This window comes from Panthera onca, chromosome E2 (assembly GCF_046562875.1).
Source record: "Panthera onca isolate mPanOnc1 chromosome E2, mPanOnc1 haplotype 2, whole genome shotgun sequence".
Lineage (NCBI taxonomy): Eukaryota > Metazoa > Chordata > Mammalia > Carnivora > Felidae > Panthera > Panthera onca.
In genome coordinates, this window is record NC_138353.1 from 42,321,294 (window position 1) to 42,340,298 (window position 19,005).

The following is a 19,005-nucleotide window of genomic DNA, read 5'->3' on the forward strand; positions in this document are numbered from 1 at the left end:
AGGAAACATACAATCACCGTCACATCAAGTTTTAGAATGCTTCAATTGCTCCAAAGAGTTCCTTCATGCCCCTTTGCAGCCAGCCAATCCCCATCCTGACCCTGGCCCACACAACCACCCAATTGCTTTCTATTGCCATAGTTTGCATTTTCTAGAATGTTCTAGAAATGGAATCACTTGTTACAGGTTTCTGTCACTTAGCATAATGTTTTTGAGATGCAACCAGTAGTTTCCTTTTCTTGCAAAGTGGTATTCCATGTATGGTATGCTACGTGTTATCCATTCACCAGTTGGTGGACATTTTCAGTGACATTCAATTTTTTAAATTTAATTTCTTTAAATTTTTAAAGAAAATGCTAAGCTGTCTTCTAAGATGACTATACCATTTTTGTACCCCACCAGCCATCTGTGAGAGTTATAATTGCTCCATAGCCTTGGCAACACTTGGTCTTATCAGTCTTGTACATTTGATTAATTTCAGTAGGTGTGCAGTGGTATCTTACTGTGGTTGGTTCCCTGTTTCATGTCTTTCTCTGTCTCTCTGTCCCTGTCTCTGTGTTTGTCTCTCTCCCCTCCATGCTCTAGCTCTCCTGAATGTACCTATGGATCAAGGTTCAGGGAGAGGAATGGCCCCCACCAGGGAGGTTGCCAAAGACAATCCAGGAAGGAGCACAGAGGGAAGTTTGATCCTAGGCCTCTCCACCTCTGAATGCTAGCTGGAACCCCAGGACAGAATCTGGCATCTTCTCTTGACATGTCCCTCACCCTGTTCCTCACTGAGCCAGCACTTCTGTTTGAATTAGTAAATATTTGCCAGTGCCTCACACTCCCCACCATCCCAACCCCCACACGCTCCTGACACTAAGACCCAGAGGAGAGTCCTGCCCTTACTTACAGTAGGGGCTGTCCCAGAGAGATGGACACCCTGACAGACCCCTGCCCTGAGGCAAGAGCAGGCTTCCAGTGGCTCTGGTTCCGTGCCTTGTGTTTTCACACATGCAACCTCACTTCAACCCTGCGAGGTGGTTCCTATTATCATCACTCTTTTATGGATGACGACACTAGACCCAGAGCCAGCGCTTGGCAGAGCCAGGATTTGAACGCAGGAGATCCGGCTCTGAAATCACATCTTCCAGGGATTTGGAGTAGGATAGGAGTTATGAATAAGAATCTCTCCTGCTCCTCTTCCTCCATTCCTCCCTCTACCTGCAGACCTCAGCTCCTCCTGCCCAGGAACCCAAGCGCCTCGAGGGCAGTGCTCTGCTTCTGCCCTGTCACGTGAGGAGTCTCAAGAGAGTGGGCCTACATGAAAAAGCCACCCCCAAAATACACCCTGGGTATACTGGGTTCACTGAGTCAGGAGAACTGGTATTTGAACCCAGAACTGCAGAGCTCCACGGCCCAGGCTCTTTCCCTTCTCTGGGATTGTCACATCACCCACACTCCTGCAGGGCACTCTCTGAGCCCTCCTCCCCCAGCCGATGCACTAAGCACTGCGTGTTAGGGCTGGCCACCAGCCAGATGGGGCTGTCCACCGAGGTTTTTGTAATACAGCCCTTTAGAGATTGGCTGTGCCAAAGGACGGAGGCTTTATTATAACTTGCACCACTTCTGCCTATAGTCAGTTGTGAGGAGCATGGGGACAGTGGTAAGAATTGGGCCCAGGGTCCTGGGCTGGGTGGCCTGTCTGCTCCTGGCATTCCCTGCTACAGCCACTGGTAAGACACACCAGCAGGGCCTGCAGAGCTGGGAGCTTCGGGGTTGTTGGGAGGACTAGAGTAGAAGGCAAGAGCGAGATAGGGATGGGGAGGGTTGGGCAGCCTGCTCCGAGAAGGAGCCCTCAGTTCCAAGAAATGCCGGGGGGATGTGCATCCTCTCCAGGCAGGGGTTGTATGTGTGTGTGTGATCTCCAGAGCAGCCCTGCCAGAGAACACGATTGTCCTTAGGTTTCAAGGGCACCCAGGATTCGTGTAATCACTAAGATAGACACAGAAGTCACTGTAATGAAAAGAGGTTTACTCACAGTTCCTAGAAACAAGACGCATGCAGGGAAGCATGGGGTCCACTCTGTCAGGAGGGAGAGGCCACGAGAGGAAAATGTGGTCAAGAGGCTTTGTTGTTTCCTGGAGAAGGAACAGGCAAGGCAGGCGAAGCAGGTTTCAGATTGGTTAATTTGAAGATTTTCAGTGGGCTCTGGGGCATAGGGCTGTCTCTAGTTGTGTGGCGCCTGGCCCTCGGGTGATTAGGGCAGGTGGCTAGTGGTGGAAGAATCTGAGAAGCCCACAGAGGAGGTGGCTGGGAGCATGGACTCTGGATTGGTTGGTTTGTTTCGGGAAGGCACACCTCTCAGTGAATTGTTTACTATTTCTAAGAATTGGCTAGCCCTGAGACCCACAGTCCCTCCAGAGTCTGCAAGGCTCCCCTATGTCAAAACATCAAAATAAAGAAAATGAACAGATGTGATTATTGCACTTAACTGAGCAGATGAGGAATCTGAGGGTGAATGGCTAGCCCAAGCAAAGCCCCAGAGCAGGTCTGTGAGTCCGGGAGAGCCTCCCTCGGGGAACTGGTCTGGTCTGGAGAAGAGTGGTAGCCATGCTGAGGCAGGAGGAGAAAGTGGGAGGTAGTCATAGGGTCCATCCCACGGGTTTGCTGGGAAGGTAGTCAGAGCGCTGTGTGCAAAGAGCTCAGAACAAGGCCCACAGAGTAGGTGCTCAGAGAGCCAGTGTTGAGTGAGTCCATTTGCCACTCCATACCCTGTGGAGGCTGCAAACTCACTCCATGGCCCTCCGTCCTACTCTCAGGGCCTGAGGTCACTCAGCCTGAAGTGGACACCACCCTGGGCCGTGTGCAAGGCCGGCAAGTGGGCGTGAAGGGCACAGACCGCCTTGTGAATGTCTTCCTGGGCATCCCGTTTGCCAAGCCACCTCTGGGGCCTGGCCGATTCTCAGCCCCACGCCCAGCACAGTCCTGGGAGGGTGTGCGGGATGCCAGCACTGCCCCTGCAATGTGAGTAGCCGCAGCGGAGGTGGGCAAGCAGGCAGGCTGTTGGGGGGTGGGCCTAGATGCCAGGACCGGTGGGCTGAGCTGCTGGCCCTGGGTTCATCCTTCGCCACAGGTGCCTGCAGGATCTGGAGAGAATGGACAACAGCAGATTTGTGTTGAACGGAAAGCACCAGCACTTCCCTATTTCAGAGGACTGTCTGATCCTCAACATCTACAGCCCAGCTGAGGCCACCGTGGGGGCCAGGCGGCCGGTGTGCAGCCCAGGGGGCCCTGTTTGCCCATGCAGCTCTGCCCTGCCCAACCTCTCTCCAGCCCTGTTTCCATACTGAGGGGGGTTCTCAAGAATGCCCTGGGTTGATGGCAGGGCAACTGTTGTCCCGGGAGCTGGGGGTCACCGCCCCATGGCTTCTCTGCAGGTCATGGTATGGATCCATGGGGGCGCTCTGGTGGCCGGCGCCGCCACCTCCCATGACGGGTCAGCCCTGGCCGCCTATGGGGATGTGGTAGTGGTCACGGTCCAGTACCGCCTGGGGCTCCTTGGCTTCCTCAGGTGAGGTGACTGGCTTGGTGGAGGGCACTGCTGGCACTGGGGAGAGGAGCTTGTGAGGGGAGTTGGGGAACTAGGGTGGAGGTCCAGAGCTTGAATGCAGATTTCTCAGGCAAGCAGAGTGTCAGGAGACCAAGGGCCCCTCCCCCATGCCATCTGGGGCAGAGAGGGAGGCTCCCCATTGCTCCACCTTGGAGAAGGGCTCGATCAAAGCCAGAATTATACAGAGAACTTGGTCCTTTGGACAGAAAGTGTTGGCTCCTGGTCTGGGGCCAGGATCCCAGCAAGGGCTGGAGGCAGGGAGCAACAGCTCTGGCAGCCACTTGAGAACCAGCCCCAGCCAGCTGGGTCCCCCCATACCGCGTGCTGGGCACGTGCCTAGTAAGCATGCCTCATAACTAAGCCAGACTTGGTGAACGGGGGAGGGTGTTCCATCCTGGTGGCTGGTTCAGGGCCATCCTGCAAGGGCTGAGGACAATCTATGAGGGGAGCCAGGCTGCGCTAACCTCTGCCCCCCTGCGCCCTGCCCCCAGCACTGGAGATGAGCATGCCCCTGGCAACTGGGGCTTCCTAGATGTGGTGGCTGCTCTGCACTGGGTGCAGGGGAACATCTCCCCCTTTGGAGGTGACCCCAACTCTGTCACCATCTTTGGCAGTTCTGCCGGTGCCTGCATCGTCTCTGCCCTGGTGAGTCACCTCAGGGGACTAAAACAGTATCTCCTGCAGCCCCAGACCTCCCAGCTCTCCTGCCCTCCTCTGACAGCCATCTGTCCTCCACATTGCTTCCAGGTCCTGTCCCCGCTGGCTGCAGGGCTATTCCACAGAGCCATAGCCCAGAGTGGAGTCATCACCATTCCCACCTTACAGGCTTCGAACCCAAGGCTCCTGGCTCAAGTCTGCCTCTCTTTCATCCTTTTACCCCACATGTACCTACCACACCCCCACCCTGCGCTTGTCCTGATGTCCCAGAGTGGATGCCCCTGGCAGGGAGCCCCTTGTTAGCAGAGACGAAGGAAGCACACTGCCTACGGAAGCTAGAGAAAAGCACCAGTGCCACCTGGGCACAAAATGATTCGGGGACCCACACCTCCAGCCTCACTTCCTGCTGACTCCCCAACCCTGCTCAGGCCTCAGCACCCACTATCATCCCCTCCCTGCCACGCTGGCCATGCTGGAATCCCTCCTCTCTGAACCTTATCTCATTTCCATATTCACTCTGGCAAAACTTTCCTGACCCCACTGGGTCTGGAAATATAGTTAACTAGTTAATGACACTGTTCTCAGATTGGTAAGGAGGACTCAGCTACCCACACAAATAATGACAGCATGATGTAATGGGGGACACACAAGGTGCCTGGGGACCACCCAAGCTGGTGGCTTGGTGGCAGTTCTCTGGTCAGTCCCAAGTTCCCATCTCTGACATCACTGTCCCATCTTCCCTACAGATGTCCTCTTCTCTATGGGAGGCAGAGGGCTGGGGGTGAGGGGTGAGGGGTGAGGGGTGAGGAGGGAGGGAGAGGCAAGACTCTTATCTGTCCCCAGAGCTTCGTGGACTCCATGGCCTGCACCTCTACCTCCTCAGCTGAGATGTTGCAGTGCCTTCGGGAGAAGGCAAACAAGGAGCAGATCCTTAACATGAAGTTGGTATGCCTACCTCCTGGGGGACAGTGGCAGGCAATAGCACAGAGGGATCCTGTCCAGCTTCTGTGAGAGCCGAGAGGCAATCAGCAGTCTGGGGTGAGGCTTGGGGCAGCCACCCCTGATAGGAAGGGGCTGAGGGCCCAAATTGGCCTGGGGGGTGTGAATGCAGAGGCACCCCTGCCCCGAGGGCAGGCTCTGTCTTCCAGGGAAGAGGAAGGTCTCTTCTAAGGCCTGCTTAGAAGGTCTCCCTATTCCCCCTGGGTCCTCTAACCCTGGTGACTTCTACCCCCTCTAAATAAGGCTCAGGCATGCAGCCATGTGACCCCTGGGATGCCATCTTTTAAGGCATGGGCCTGACTGGGAAGATCCCTGCCTTGCTTTCTCCTACAGAACACTACAGCTACCTACACCATTGATGGCACCTTCTTTCCCAAGAGCCCCAGGGAGCTCTTGAGGGAGAGGCGGTTCCATTCTGTGCCCTTCCTCCTGGGTGTCAACAATCACGAGTTTGGCTGGCTCATCCCCAAGGTGAGTGTCCTCTGGCTCCTGTGTCCTTCAAGGCCCTATCCCAACCAATCCTCTGCTACCCCGTCATTACCACAGCCTGTGAGGTGACACTCCCACTTGATAGGTGAGAAAGCAAAGCTCAGAGAGGTTTAAGGGACTTGCTCCAGGTTATGCAGATTAATTTTCCCAAAGCAAATGTTTCCTTCTGGGGACCAAGCTTTTGCACAAAGTGGCCTTCTGGGCAGTACTGATTTGCAGCATATTTGGCTTGGGGTCCGGTTTATACATCAAGCTCTATGAGACTGGTGAGTATGACTCTGTCTGAGAGACTAATTACCTGAGACTTTCAGGTTTCAAACAACAGCAAGCCAGTGAGGAACAGCATGGCCCATGTGCTTTCCAGTCCCTTCCAGGTGTACAGGACTCCCCACACAGAGCGTTAACATCATGCTTTCCTTCTGGGCATCTTCCCTATCATTCTTCTACCCATCTTCACAGTGATTGACTTTAATGACTGCAAAACCTTCCACAAGGGAATCATAATAGTCCTTAATTTCTACACTTGGGCACTTTCTAGTTTTACGACTGAAGCTAAGAGGGCGGTGAACATTTTCATGTCCACAGCTTTTGTCCTTTTATTTTTTCCTTTGGAATTGATCCCCAGGAGGGGGGCATTTGGGTGTTTGCTGGATGACAGGCTCATGCAATCTTGACACTCAAGGACAAAGCTTGTAGGCCAGACGTGTGTGCGCGTGCGTGTGTGTGTAATGACTGATGAGTGTTAAGAGGAAACAGTACCCTGGACTCTGGCAGGCAGCCTTGGCCCCACATGGTCTACTTAGAGTCATGAGTGGAAGAGTGAGAAAGAGCCAAAGGCTGGCTCCCAAGACCTGGACAAGCCTGCCTGGAGCAGAACGCTGTGCCCGGGACTTTGTAGGCAGGATGTGTCTCAGGAATTGGGTGGCTCAGGGGGCTGTTCACCTCCTTGCTGGTGCAGAAATTCTCTTCAGTCCCCTTGTCATCCATGTGGACCCAACTATAGATTTTTCAGCCAACCAGATGTTTACTAAATGTCCATGGTGTAAGCTTTAACCATGGAAAGCAATTCATACATTTTCTGGACATCTCTCCACCTCTAATGTATTGCCACTGGCCGAGCACTTTGTGAAATTGCTACTATGCCAATTTATTTTATTTTATTTTATTTATTTTTTTTTAACGTTTATTTATTTTTGAGACAGAGAGAGACAGAGCATGAATGGGGGAGGGTCAGAGAGACGGAGACACAAGAATCTGAAACAGGCTCCAGGCTCTGAGCTGTCAGCACAGAGCCCGACGCGGGGCTCGAACCCACAGACTGCGAGATCATGACCTGAGCTGAAGTCGGCCGCTTAACCCATTGAGCCACCCAGGCGCCCCTCTACTACGCCAATTTAAACTGCTGCCAGTGACTAAAGTCTCCCAAGTTTTATTGCAACTTTACCAGCTTTGCAGATGATAATTTTTTAAATACGAACTTTATTGAGATGTAATTTACATACCATAAAATTTACCCTTTAAAAAAGTGTAATTCAGTGGGTTTTAGTACATCCACGAAGTCATGCAACCATCACCACTATCTTATTCCAGAACATTTGCATCCCCCTAAAATTCAGCCCATACCTGTTTGCAGTCACTTAGCATCCCTCCTCCCCCAGGCCCTGGCAGCCACTAATGTACTCTCTATCAAATCTGTGAACTTGCCTATTCTATACATTTCAAATAAGTAGAATCCTACAATGTTTTGTTTTGTTTTGTTTTGTTTTGTTTTGTTTTGTTTTGTTTTGGTGTCTGACCTCTTTCACCTAAAATGATGTTTTCAAGTTTCATCTATCTTGTATCTCGTGTTAGTATTCATTCTTTTTTATGACTAAATAGACCCTTGTGTGGATACAGCACGTTTTGTTTATCCATTCATCAGTTGATAGGCATTTGGGTCATTTCTACCTTTTTGGCTATTATGGATAATCCTACTATGAACATTCATGTACAAGTTTTTATGCAATTATAGGTTTTAATTTCTCTTGGTTATATACCTAGAAGTGGAATTGCTGGGTCCCATAGTAACTCTGTTTAATCGTTTGAGGAACTGCCTGTTTTCCGAAGTGTCTGTACCATTTCACATTCCCCCCCAGCAATGTAGGAGGATTTCGGTTAGTCCACATCCTCAACAACACTCACTAGCTCTAGTTTTGATTATAGTCATCCTAGCGGGTGTGAAGTGGTATCTCGTTGTGGTTTTGATTTGCATTTCCCTAATGACTTACCATGTTGAGTATCTTTTTATGTGATGATTGGCCATTTTTATATCTTCTTTGGAAAAATGTCTATTAAAATCTTTTGCCCATTTTTAAATTGGATTATCTTTTTATCATTGAGTTGTAAGAGTTTCTCATATAGTCTAGATACAAGTCCCTGTCAGATGTAAGATTTGTAAATCTTGTTTCCCATGCCGTGGGTTGTCTTTTCACTTTGTTACGGTGTTCTTAACAACACAAAAAACTTAACATTTTGATGAAGTCCAATTTATTTTCTCTTTTGTTGCTTGTCCTTTGGGAGTAATATCTAAGAATTGATTGCTTAGTCAGATTTACCTCTACGTTTTCTCGAAGAGTTTTATAGTTTTAGCTCTTATGTTTAGGTTTATGATTCATTTGAAGTTAAAACTGTGACTGAGGGATTTTTTGTATGTGGTTATCCAGCTGTTCCCGAATCAGTTGTTGAAACACTTTTTTTTTTCCTTATTGAACTGTCTTGATACGCTTCCTGAAAATCATTGGCCATAAACTTAAGGGTTTATCTCTGGACTCTCAGTTCTATTTGGTTAATTATACGTCTATCCTTATGCCAGTACCACACCATACTGATTAGTTTTGTACTAAGTTTTGAAATGGAGAAGTGTGAGTCCTCCACCTTTGTTCTTCTTTGTTCTTCAAGATTGCTGTGTTACTTTGCTAGGGTTGCCATAACAAAGGACCACAATCTGGGTGGTTTAAACAACAGAAATTTGGTTCCTTCTGAGTCCTGTGAGAGAGAGTCCACGCTTCTCTACTATTTTCTGGTTGCATTAGGCGTTCCGTGGCATTCTCCCTCTGTTTTCACATTGTCTTCCCTCTGTGCCATCTGTCTCTGTGTCCGAATTGCCCCTTTTCACAAGGACATTAGTCATATTGGACTAGGACCCACCCTAATGATTACCTTTGCAATCGTCTTAACTTGACTACCTCTCTAAAGGCCTCATCTTTAAATAAGGTCACATTCTGAAGTACTGGGGGTTATGCCTGTGCATATCTTTTTGTGAAGATACAAATCAATCCCTAACAGTTGTTCTGGTTATTCCAGGTCCCTTACATTTCCATATGAATTCTGATCAGCTTATCAATTTCTGCAAAAAAAAAAAAAAAAAAAAAAAAAAGTGGCTGAGATTTTGGTAGGGATCAGGCTGAATCTATAGACCAGTTTAGGAAGTATTGCCATCTTAACAAGATGAAGTCTTCCAACCCATGAACATAGGATGTCTTTCCATTTACTTAGGTCCTCTTTAGTTTCTCTAGTTTTTAATGTACAAGGTTCATACTTTGTTAATGAAGTTGATTCCTAAGGATTTTATTTTTCGATGCTCTTGTAAATGAAATTGTTTTCTTCACATCACCTTCAGGCTGTTCATTGCCGCTGTATAGAAACACAACTGATTTTTGTCTATTGTTCTTATAAACTATCATTTTAAAGAACTTTGCTCCTTTAGCTTTTTTAGTTTAGTCCTTTAATGTTTAGTGCAGGTTAACATCACCCTGTGGGTATGCACTCTTTGTGTTTGCTCATCCATGAGTGTTCTGTTCCTGTTTTCACAATGATTAACCAAGAGCCCCATAGCCATGAAACTAACTTTAATAGCGAACACTTTACAGTGCTTACTGTATGTCAGGGTCTTCATAGTTACTACTCCGATCTTCATAACAATCCTATGAGGCAGGTTATTGCCATTCCTCTTTCACGGATTAAGAAACTGAGACACCAAGAGTTTAAGCAATGGGCCCAGGTCATGATTTAGCAAGTGGCAGAGCTGGGATTTGAACCCAAAGACTGTACCCTTAAAAACCTAACATATAAAGCCAACATTTCACTTTAAAAACAACATTTTAACTTTCCCTGTAGGCCTTACTAAGCACCCGGGGGTCTTGATCTTATTCTGTGAAAATGTTGAATACATTTTGGGACTGCTATGACCCACGTGCTTGTTGTATTTGGCGCTGTTTCCTCCCTCCTTGATTTGAGGTTTATCTTTTCGAGTCTATGGACTTGTGGGCTTCAACACACTTGGCTCTGTTCACAGGACTGTGAACACTCGCCTGCTCATAGCTGGGAGTAGGGGGTGGGCAGTAATCAGGCTGTGCTGAGAAGACCCTGATGTCCCCACAGGGCTGGGGTTTCCTGGATAAGATGGGGCAGATGAGCGTGGAGGATATGCTGGCCATATTAAGACCCAACTTGACCATTCTGGTGAGTCAACAAGGGAGGAAGAGGTAGTCCAGTGGGTATCCTATCCAGAATAGTAGGGCACCCTCTTCCTCCTACCGTTCAACCCCCACAGCTACCCACACACCACCAAACCCCTTGGTCCAGCTGCTGACTTTTAGTTCCACCTAGAAATCCCCTTGGACATGAGTCAGTATGGTTCCCAAAGGAAGATCATCATCATCATTTTCATCATTTCATCATTTTCATCATATGCCCCTTAATGAGCCCATATTATGTGCCAGAGACTATGCTGTGCTGTGCTGAGCACTAGGACAGGGATTCATTTCCTTCAATTCTTACTATATCCCTGTGAAATAGACACTTTCATTTTCCCCATTTTACAGATGGGTCAAGGTCTCATGATAAGTAAAGGGCAGAGGCAGAGCTTGAGCCAGCTCTGTCTGACCCCACAGCTTCAGCTGTTAAGATCATACTGTCAGATGTGGAGTAAGTTGGATCTGGAGTCCAATCCAAGCCCTGGCTACCTGTCCTCAGTGAGCCTAATCCCTTTGAGCCCATTTCCTCCCCTGTAAATGTGGATATACCTCCCATATGAGGAAACTGGATGCTGTATTTGAAAACTCTACTAGGGAGCTGGTATTGAAAGATGCTCAGTCTATGCATATTTCCCTCCTTTCTTTGGACCCCCCAGAGCCCTCTCCATTCATACAACCTCATCACTATTCTCTGGAGCTCTGTGGAGCCCCCATGATTTGTTCTTTTACCAACTTCCTGGTTAACTTCAACCAGGCAACTGCTCAAGATCAGAACCCTTAGCTGGGAACTTCACGTAGGCTGCCAAACACCACTGCCAGGCAGGAACTGACTTTCTGGGAGGCTCAGCAACCTATCTGAGATCACACAGCAAAGCAGCAATCGCAGAGCTAGGATTTGACTCCAGGTCTGACCTTACCCTGCCTAGACATTATCTAGAACCCCAAAGGGAGGCAAGGGCTGGGCCCTGGCACATGAGCCCTGGAATATGAAGAGGCTGTGCTGGAGGGTGTGAGGCTTCTTTCGAGGGTCTGCTGGGCTGTGGGACCTGAGCATGCCTAAGCCTGGCTTCCTGTCCCAGGATATACCCCTCGAGGTGATGCCCACCATCATAGATGAATACCTAGGCGGCAGTTTCGACGCAGAAGCCAGACGCAATGCCGTCCAGGAATTTTGGGCTGACCTTATGGTTATCTTTCCCACCTTGAATTTCTCAAGAAACCTCCGAGGTGAGCCTATCCCTGTTCACCTGCCCTACCCTTCCCATTTTGGCCCAGGAGTTGGGTTATCATAGGCATCATGGCCCCACACCCTGCTGCTACCCCCACACCTTGCTTTCTCTCTGAGATGCAGTGTTAACAGTAATGAGAGGCGACTCTGGCAGGTCACTCTGCAGGGGAGAAAACCAAGGCTCAGAGATGTGCAGTAGAGATTTGAAGGTGATCTGGCTGTGACATCTGTCACCTCATTGATCGCCACGGTTGATTCAGCTGATCTGGCTGGCTAGGTGGGTGTCCCCTTCCTCCCTCATCGCTGCATTGTGTCCTTCCCAAAGCTGCACTATCAGTCAAGGACGACCTTCCCCAATAGAGGAAGATCATTCATTCTTCAGTCAAGGGAATATGAGTAGCTGCGCTCTCCTGCTAGAACCTCCAAACAAGCTCTCAGAAAGGCGCAGTGACTTGTCTAAGGTCACCCAGCAGGGCCCATCCCCAATTCTCAGGCATTCATTGGTTTTTCCCACATTCAGCGCTTCTCCTGGGAGAAAAGTCTTGCTTCCTCCAAGCCTAGTGGCTAGTCCCTGACACAGCCCTAGAATAGCACCAAGTTCCTATCTTTGTGACCTTAGGCAAGATACCTAACCCCTCTGTGCCTCAGTTTCCTTATTTGCAAAATGGCAACAATAGACTCTAACCCATAGGTTGTTGTGAGGATGAAATTAATGATTGCACATAAAGCACATGGAATGGTGCACAATGGCCAGCAAGTGCTCAGTAAATGCTTGCTGATAATTATGGCGTCATCATCAGTATTGTTACTGGTGTTGGTGTTATTGGTGCTACTATGAGCCAGTCCTGTTAGAGGTAGGACCTGGTCAGGCTGAGGGTACCTAACTCTGATGCCACCCTCTCTCCGCAGATTCTGGAGCCCCCGTCTTTTTCTATGAGTTCCAGCATCGACCCAGTTCTTTTGCGAAGATCAAACCAGACTGGGTGAGGGCTGACCATGGGGCTGAGATTGCCTTCATATTCGGGGGTCCTTTCCTCATGGATGAGAGCTCCCTGCTGGGTGAGGACAGATAGACATCGACCCCTGGGCTGTAGGCTCCACAGGCTAGGGTGGGGCTTGCAGGCACAGAGGTCTCCAGTCAGCACAGGGAACCCTTGGGTTCTCTCCAAGGCCCACCTGACCTTGATCTAGGTCTATTCCTCCCCTAGCCTTTCCAGAAGCTACACAGGAGGAGAAGCAGCTGAGCCTCACCATGATGGCCCAGTGGACCCAATTTGCCCGGACAGGGTGAGTGAGCAAGTGGGAACACCTGGCTTTGGGCCTCTACTATGCAGATCTTCCCCCAGGGGATAAAGCAGGCGGCCCTGGACTTCATTCATTTTTCCCACCCAGGGACCCCAATGGTGAGGGGTTGCCTCCTTGGCCTGCATTCAAGCAGTTGGAGCAATACCTGGAGATCAGCCCGACACCACGAGTTGGCCAGAAGCTAAAAGAAGCCCAAATGCAGTTCTGGGCAGAGATACTTTCTGCCAACTTCCGGCAGTGGCAGCAGAAGCAGAAGGGCAGGAAGGCCCAGGAGGAGCTCTGAGGCAGGGCATGGGCCTTCTTGGCTGGAGGCCAACCCTAGGGGTGGCAGAGTCCCAGCAAAACAGCTTCTTTCTCCCCCTACTAAGAAACTTTAACTCAAACCAAGCTGATGTATGGACATGTCCCTTAAGGAATCAGCCCCTCCATGACTGGCATTGTGCTGTTGAAATGTCACCTGCTTCCCACTTTAAGGGCCTCTGTACAAACTCCTCCCTCTTCTTTCCCCCTTGCTTCCTAGCAAGTTCCAGCTCTTTCCTTAAGCTCCCTCCTCCATGAAGCTTTCCCTGCCTTCTCTAGGCCCGAGTGTATGTCCGTTACAGCATAGCCCACTCCAGGCTAGCACTGTCTGTATCTGTGTCTCTTTCCCTTCTCTGAGAGTAGAAATCAACCTGACCCCACTCTGCATCTTCCCCACAAGGATCAGGAGGACTTGGAGTCAGGGATGTTTGATGAGCGAGTAAAAGACTGAGAGAGTGTGTGAATGGTGGCTGCTGGATGTGAACCCAGGCTCTTCAGCCACCAAAGCTAGGCTCAGGCCTACACAGATGTGCCCCTTGGCCAGAAGGGTGAATGGACTCCAAAGGCAGCCCTGGGGTAGGAGGAAGTCCTGAGACCTCAAAGAATTCTCTAGAATGGATCTCAGCCCCCAAAGGCCTCTAACTCAGGCTAAAGGAGATCCTTTTCTCTGTGCTGCCCAGACTTGTTCCCCTGCTCCCCTGCACAAGACACAGCAGAATCCAGCAGGGCCAGAGCCCTGACTCTTAGCCTATGAGATGTCAGCTTCCCAGTCCTAGTGCTTCAATGCTTTATGGCCTGCTAGGCTCCTCCCTGCCCTCCCAGCTTGGGGAGACCAACTTCTGGGGGAACTGAGCACAGTTCCACAGCACCTACTAGGACACAGGAGAAGAGATTGGGGGAGGGTGTCTGGACTAGTGCATCAGTCAGACTATTGTCACAGAGAAAAGAAGAGGCCTACCCACTCAGGCCACAACAAGTGAAGAGGAGCCAGAGGCTTTTGAGGCAAACATTTCTTCTTTTTGAGAATCAATGCACCACTCCCTTGGGGCATCTGGATTTTAATACATGCCACAAGGACTTTCTTTCCCTGCCCCCACTATCTCATCCTACAGGTCTAATCCCACATATACCCTTCCTCCATCAGACTCAGTTCCTGGCTGCTGAGGGTTACATGAAAGCACTTGCAGTTGGGACCAGTGCTGTTCAGGGAAGTCCTTTTTGGGCAAGGAGGAGACACATAAAGCCAGAGGGACACTTAGTCATACCACTCCCCTGCTCAAGAGCTCCCTGTCATTCTCTGTCACCCTTAGGGCAAGTCCAAGTTCTTCACATGGCATTGAAAGCCTTCTGTTCTCATCCCCCTTCTCCACCAGGGAAGTATGTCCCCACAAGCCAGTAGAGAGCCTGACAAGTACATAAGCCCCAATCACAGTGTGCCACTAGGGACACAGAGGGCTGTAGGAGCACAGAGGCATAGTCCAGCCCTGACGCGTGCCCTCTCTAAATAAATAAATAGATAAAAAATAAATAAATAAACCTTAAAAAAATAAAGGGTAAAATTAAGTGATTTTTTTTTGTATCTAACTACTTTCTGTCTTTATTGCTTTCCCTATTCTGGACACTTCATATAAATGGAATCATATTATATGCAGTCTTTTGTGATTGGTTTCTTTCACTTAGCACAATGTTTAGATGTTCAGCTATGGTATAGCATGTATCAGTATTTCATTTCTTTTGGCCAAGTATTTCATTTTATCAATATACCACATTTTGCTTACTCATTCATCAGTTGATGGACATTTGGATTGTTTCTACCTTGTAGCTATTATGAATAATACTGCTTTAAATGTTTGTGTACAAATTTTGTGTGGACATGTTTTCATTTCTCTTGGAGATACACACATACACATACACAGAGGAGTAAAATTACTAAGTTATATGGTAACTCTTATAGTTAATCATTTGAGGAACTGCCAGACTGTTTTCCAAATGGCTGCCCCATTTCACATCCTGACCAGAAGTCTATGAGGATTTAGATTTCCCTAAATTATCTGACTTTTTTATTCCAGATGCCCTAGTGGGTATGAAGTGGCATCTAATGTTGGTCTGATTTGCATTTCCCTGATGGCTAATGATGTTGAACATCTTTTCATATATTTATTAACCTTTCAAACATATTCCTTGGAAAAATATCTTTGTATCCTTTGCCCGTTTTTTAATTGGGTTGTTTGTCTTTTTGTTAAGTTGTAAGATCCTTTATATATTCCAAATGTAAGTCCCTTAACAGCAACTTGTATATGATTTGCAAATATTCTCTCCCATTCCATGGGTTGTCTTCATTTTCTTTATTCTTTGCATGGAGCTATCCAGTCATCTAACACCATTTGTTGAAAAGACTGTTCTTCCCACCACTGAATGGTCTTGGCACCCTTGTCGAAAATCAACCAAGCATAGATATGATGGATTTATGGATGGACTCTTAATTCTGTTCCATTATTTTATATGTTTGGCTTATGCCAACACCTACCACCCTCTCTTGATTACCATTCGTAGTAAGTTTTGAAATAGGAAACTAGGAGTCCTCCTACTTTATCCTTGTTCATGCTTGTTTTGGCTATGCCGGGTCCCTTGCAATTCCATGCAAATTTTAGAATCCAGCTGCCAATTTCTACCAAGAAGTCAGCTGAGATTCCTATAGGGATGGCATTGAATCTGCAGATCAATTTGGGGAGTGTTACTTTACCAACTTAACAATATTAAGTCCTTTCACACAAACATGGGGTGTCTTCCCATTTGTTTACATCTACTTTAATTTCTTACAAAATGTTTTGTAGTTTTTAGAGTATAAGTTTTGGACTTCTTTTGTTTGGGAGCCTCCAGTTCATGGAGGTGCCCCAGGAGTTATCAAGTCCACAGCTGAGCTGAGGCTGTGCTTTTCTGAGAAACACCTGTGAATACAGAAGTGGCCAAGTACACTGGCCAAACCCCTCTTGGGGGGTCCTATCTGTTATCCCTCATCCATGGCTTGGTGTTGCCTACCCCCATCCCTGGCACTGGCCTCTAGGGTTCCTCAGTGCTGGCCATCTATGAATCCTTGCTAGCCAGAAGGTCCTGAAGGTTCCTTAATGGTGCCATTCTGACAGACACAAACTCTCCCTAGGTCTGTAACTACTACCTTTCATGCTGTTTGGAATAGAGAAAGTTAACTCCCCCCATTTTGATATACCCTGGTGAGGGTCATTGCTGACCTGCTTGAGCATAGGATCTCAGCTCAGTGAGAGGATTCTTCCATCGTTGCAGGTACCTTTACTGCCCCCTGTGGGTGGGATGTCATGTCAGAACCATGGTGGGTCCAGAACCATGCCCTCTAACTTTGTCCCAGGCCCAACTGCTAGGCCAGCTCCAAGAGGCTCCTCTCTCCAGGACCTGAGATTAGGCCTCCACCCCTGAGGCACCCGGGTGGCTCAGTCAGTTAAGTGTCCAAATTTGGGTCAGGTCATGATCTCAAGGTTTGTGAGTTTGAGCCCTGCATTAGGCTCTCCGCTGTCAGCACAGAGCCCGCTTCGGATCCTCTCTGCCCCTCCCCAGTTTGCACACACACTCCCTCCCTCTCTCTAAAGTAAATAAACATTTTAAAAAATCTTTTTTTTAAAAAAAAGAACACTCCACCTACTTGTCAGACATGTCTACCTATGGCTAAAGCCCAGTAGTGGACCAGATGACGCTTCAGTCTTCTCCCACAAAAAGAGGAAGCTGGGTGACTCAGGACAGGAGCCACTTAGTGCTACACATCAGAATCACAGATTCTTAACCCTAAGATAAGTTTGCATCAAGGACATCTGGCTGACCCAGCTACCCATTCATCATCCCCCATGCCCCATGTGAACTCTGAATGGAGCACCTCTCTACTGAGGCACCTGGCCTGGCACAACTGCTCCCTATAGGGACCAGGTGAAAGGTTGTTTCTTTTTTCAGGGAGAGATGGCAGGAGTGGAGCCAGCTGTTGGCAGGACCACACCTTAAAGCCCACATAGAACCAGCCAAGTTGCTGCACAGCTTGGTGGAAGAATCTATATGTGACTGGCACCCAGACCTAGCAGGTGGATTCACAGTGCTATCTGCCTTCTCTACCACCCCCTTCCCTTGTCCTCCCTCCCCCAGTTTGGCCCTTGCTTTGAGTGACACATGCTTAGTGCATTTAGGTAAACTAACCTTGTCAGGTCCTAGGCAGAAGAAACAAGTGGCTCTGCCGCCTCCCTCAAATAGGGCTCCATAATCCTAATGATGCGGCCATGCACAGCCCACAGGGGAGGCTGGCAGAGTGAGGAAATGAGGAGGTGAATGTGGTCCAGAAACAGGGATGTACGTGGTCCAGACCAGATGGAGACACTGGTAGTCACTACTTCCTTGGTTCTGCCTTCCCTGTCCTCCCATCCCTGCTCTCTTGAAACCCACACTGATGGTGAACTCTCCATTAATGTTGTTAAAGAAAATATAGAAAATACAGAAAAATTAAAGAAAAAAGGAGAAAAAAAATCAAGATCATTAATGACTCTGCAACTCAGAGGCAACCACTGACACTATTTTGACATTAATCCTTCCTGTTTCTTTAGACAGCTTTGGAGTGCACTCTCCATGGCTAATCTGCTCGTATTCAATATACAATTCCAAATTCTGCCTTTTTCCAGTTATTAAACCACAGCAGCCTTTTCCCAAGTACTGATGACAACAGCTGACATAATGGGTTTCCCCTGTTTTAAGTAATTTCCCTGTGTTAGCCCATTTAACTCTCACTGCAACTGTATGAGTTAAGTACTGTTATTATGCTGATTTTACAGAAGGAGTAACTCAGGTTCAGAGAAGGTAAGTGACTTTCCCAAGGTCACACAGCTCATGATGGGTAGGGCTGGGATTCAAACCCAGCAGCCTGGCTCAGAACCACCACACTAAGCCATCTGCTGCTATATTGAGTCTTACAGAACATGTCATTACTGACTGTGTAGCATATATTATATAATGTAGATGCAACGTCCCTTATTCACCTCTCCCTTCTGGTCATGTTGGGGTAAGACTGTTGTCAACAAGGCTATAGGACACTCATCACATAAACAATTTTTTGTGTATTTTGGATGGTCTCCCAGAACAAATTTCTTGGTCAAAGGATGAGGCGGTTTTAAGTTTCTTGCTCCATGTTGTTCAATGATGTTAGGAAAGTCTGTGAGTAACATGCCTGGCACCAGAGGACGAAGGCACCTACTTTGTCAACAGTAAGGTTGTAACAGGGAGGGAACTTTGATGTGTTAACCAAGACCCTAGGATGCAGTAGACATGGAAGTCCCCAAGCCACAGCAGCACATGAGAATTTTAGACCATAGAAAATGGTCTGAGAACCATTTCTGCAATTCCCGGGCCCCTTGGCCATTCAAGGCTTGAAAAAAGAAAGTTTGGGGGCACCTGGGTGGCTTAGTCAGTTAAGCATCTGACTCTTGAATTTGGCACAGGTCATGATCCCAGGGTCATGGGATCGAGCCCCATACCAGGCTCCATGTTGAGCATAGAGACTGCTTGGGATTCTCTCTCTCTCTCTCTCTCTCTCTCTCTCTCTCTCTCAAAAATAAATCTTTAAAAAAATGTTTGGAGGTGGGGGATTTAGGAGAGAGATTTTCTCTGGAGAGAGCTGTTACCTCCCTGTGAATCCTCATCCCACTTCCTTCCTCTCAAGCTGTGGGGCTCCTTTTTGGGAGACCATGGAGGAGGGCGAGAAGTGCTGCCCACCACGGGGAAGTTCAGCCAACTCGAGCTTGACTCCATCAGCTTGTGACCACAGTGGGTAGGGTAGTGGGGCTGCAATGGGAGGGGCCATGCCTCTCCCAGAGTGGGGCAAGGGGTGTCAGAGGGTTGCCCACAAAGACCCTGCA

The 19,005-nt window shown here is 48.4% G+C and overlaps 1 protein-coding gene and 1 long non-coding RNA gene across 2 annotated transcripts in view; one reads left to right on the forward strand and one right to left on the reverse strand.

Moving 5' to 3' along the window:
• Nucleotides 1-640: 640 nt before the first annotated feature.
• Nucleotides 641-13,303, forward strand: CES3 (carboxylesterase 3). The gene is made up of 13 exons (XM_060650562.3): nt 641-1,718; nt 2,805-3,009; nt 3,119-3,257; nt 3,423-3,556; nt 4,087-4,240; nt 4,343-4,447; nt 5,096-5,197; nt 5,585-5,722; nt 10,160-10,240; nt 11,334-11,481; nt 12,392-12,541; nt 12,691-12,769; nt 12,875-13,303. Exons 1-13 carry the CDS (start codon nt 1,637-1,639, stop codon nt 13,068-13,070), a joined length of 1,713 nt encoding a protein of 570 aa, XP_060506545.1. The 5' UTR covers nt 641-1,636; the 3' UTR covers nt 13,071-13,303.
• Nucleotides 6,947-19,005, reverse strand: part of LOC132690297 (uncharacterized) — a 43,840-nt gene continuing 31,781 nt past the window's right edge. The window contains exon 5 of the long non-coding RNA XR_009615331.3: nt 6,947-9,125. This is a non-coding gene — a long non-coding RNA (uncharacterized LOC132690297). The remainder of the gene's footprint in view (nt 9,126-19,005) is intronic.

Coding starts and splice junctions, on each gene's coding strand:
- CES3 (XM_060650562.3), top strand. CDS start 1,637: ATGGGGACAGTGGTAAGAATTGGGCCCAGGGTCCTGGGCTGGGTGGCC. Junction 3,258..3,422: donor CCGTGGGGGCCAGGCGGCCG/GTGTGCAGCCCA, acceptor GCTTCTCTGCAG/GTCATGGTATGGATCCATGG. Junction 5,723..10,159: donor TTGGCTGGCTCATCCCCAAG/GTGAGTGTCCTC, acceptor ATGTCCCCACAG/GGCTGGGGTTTCCTGGATAA.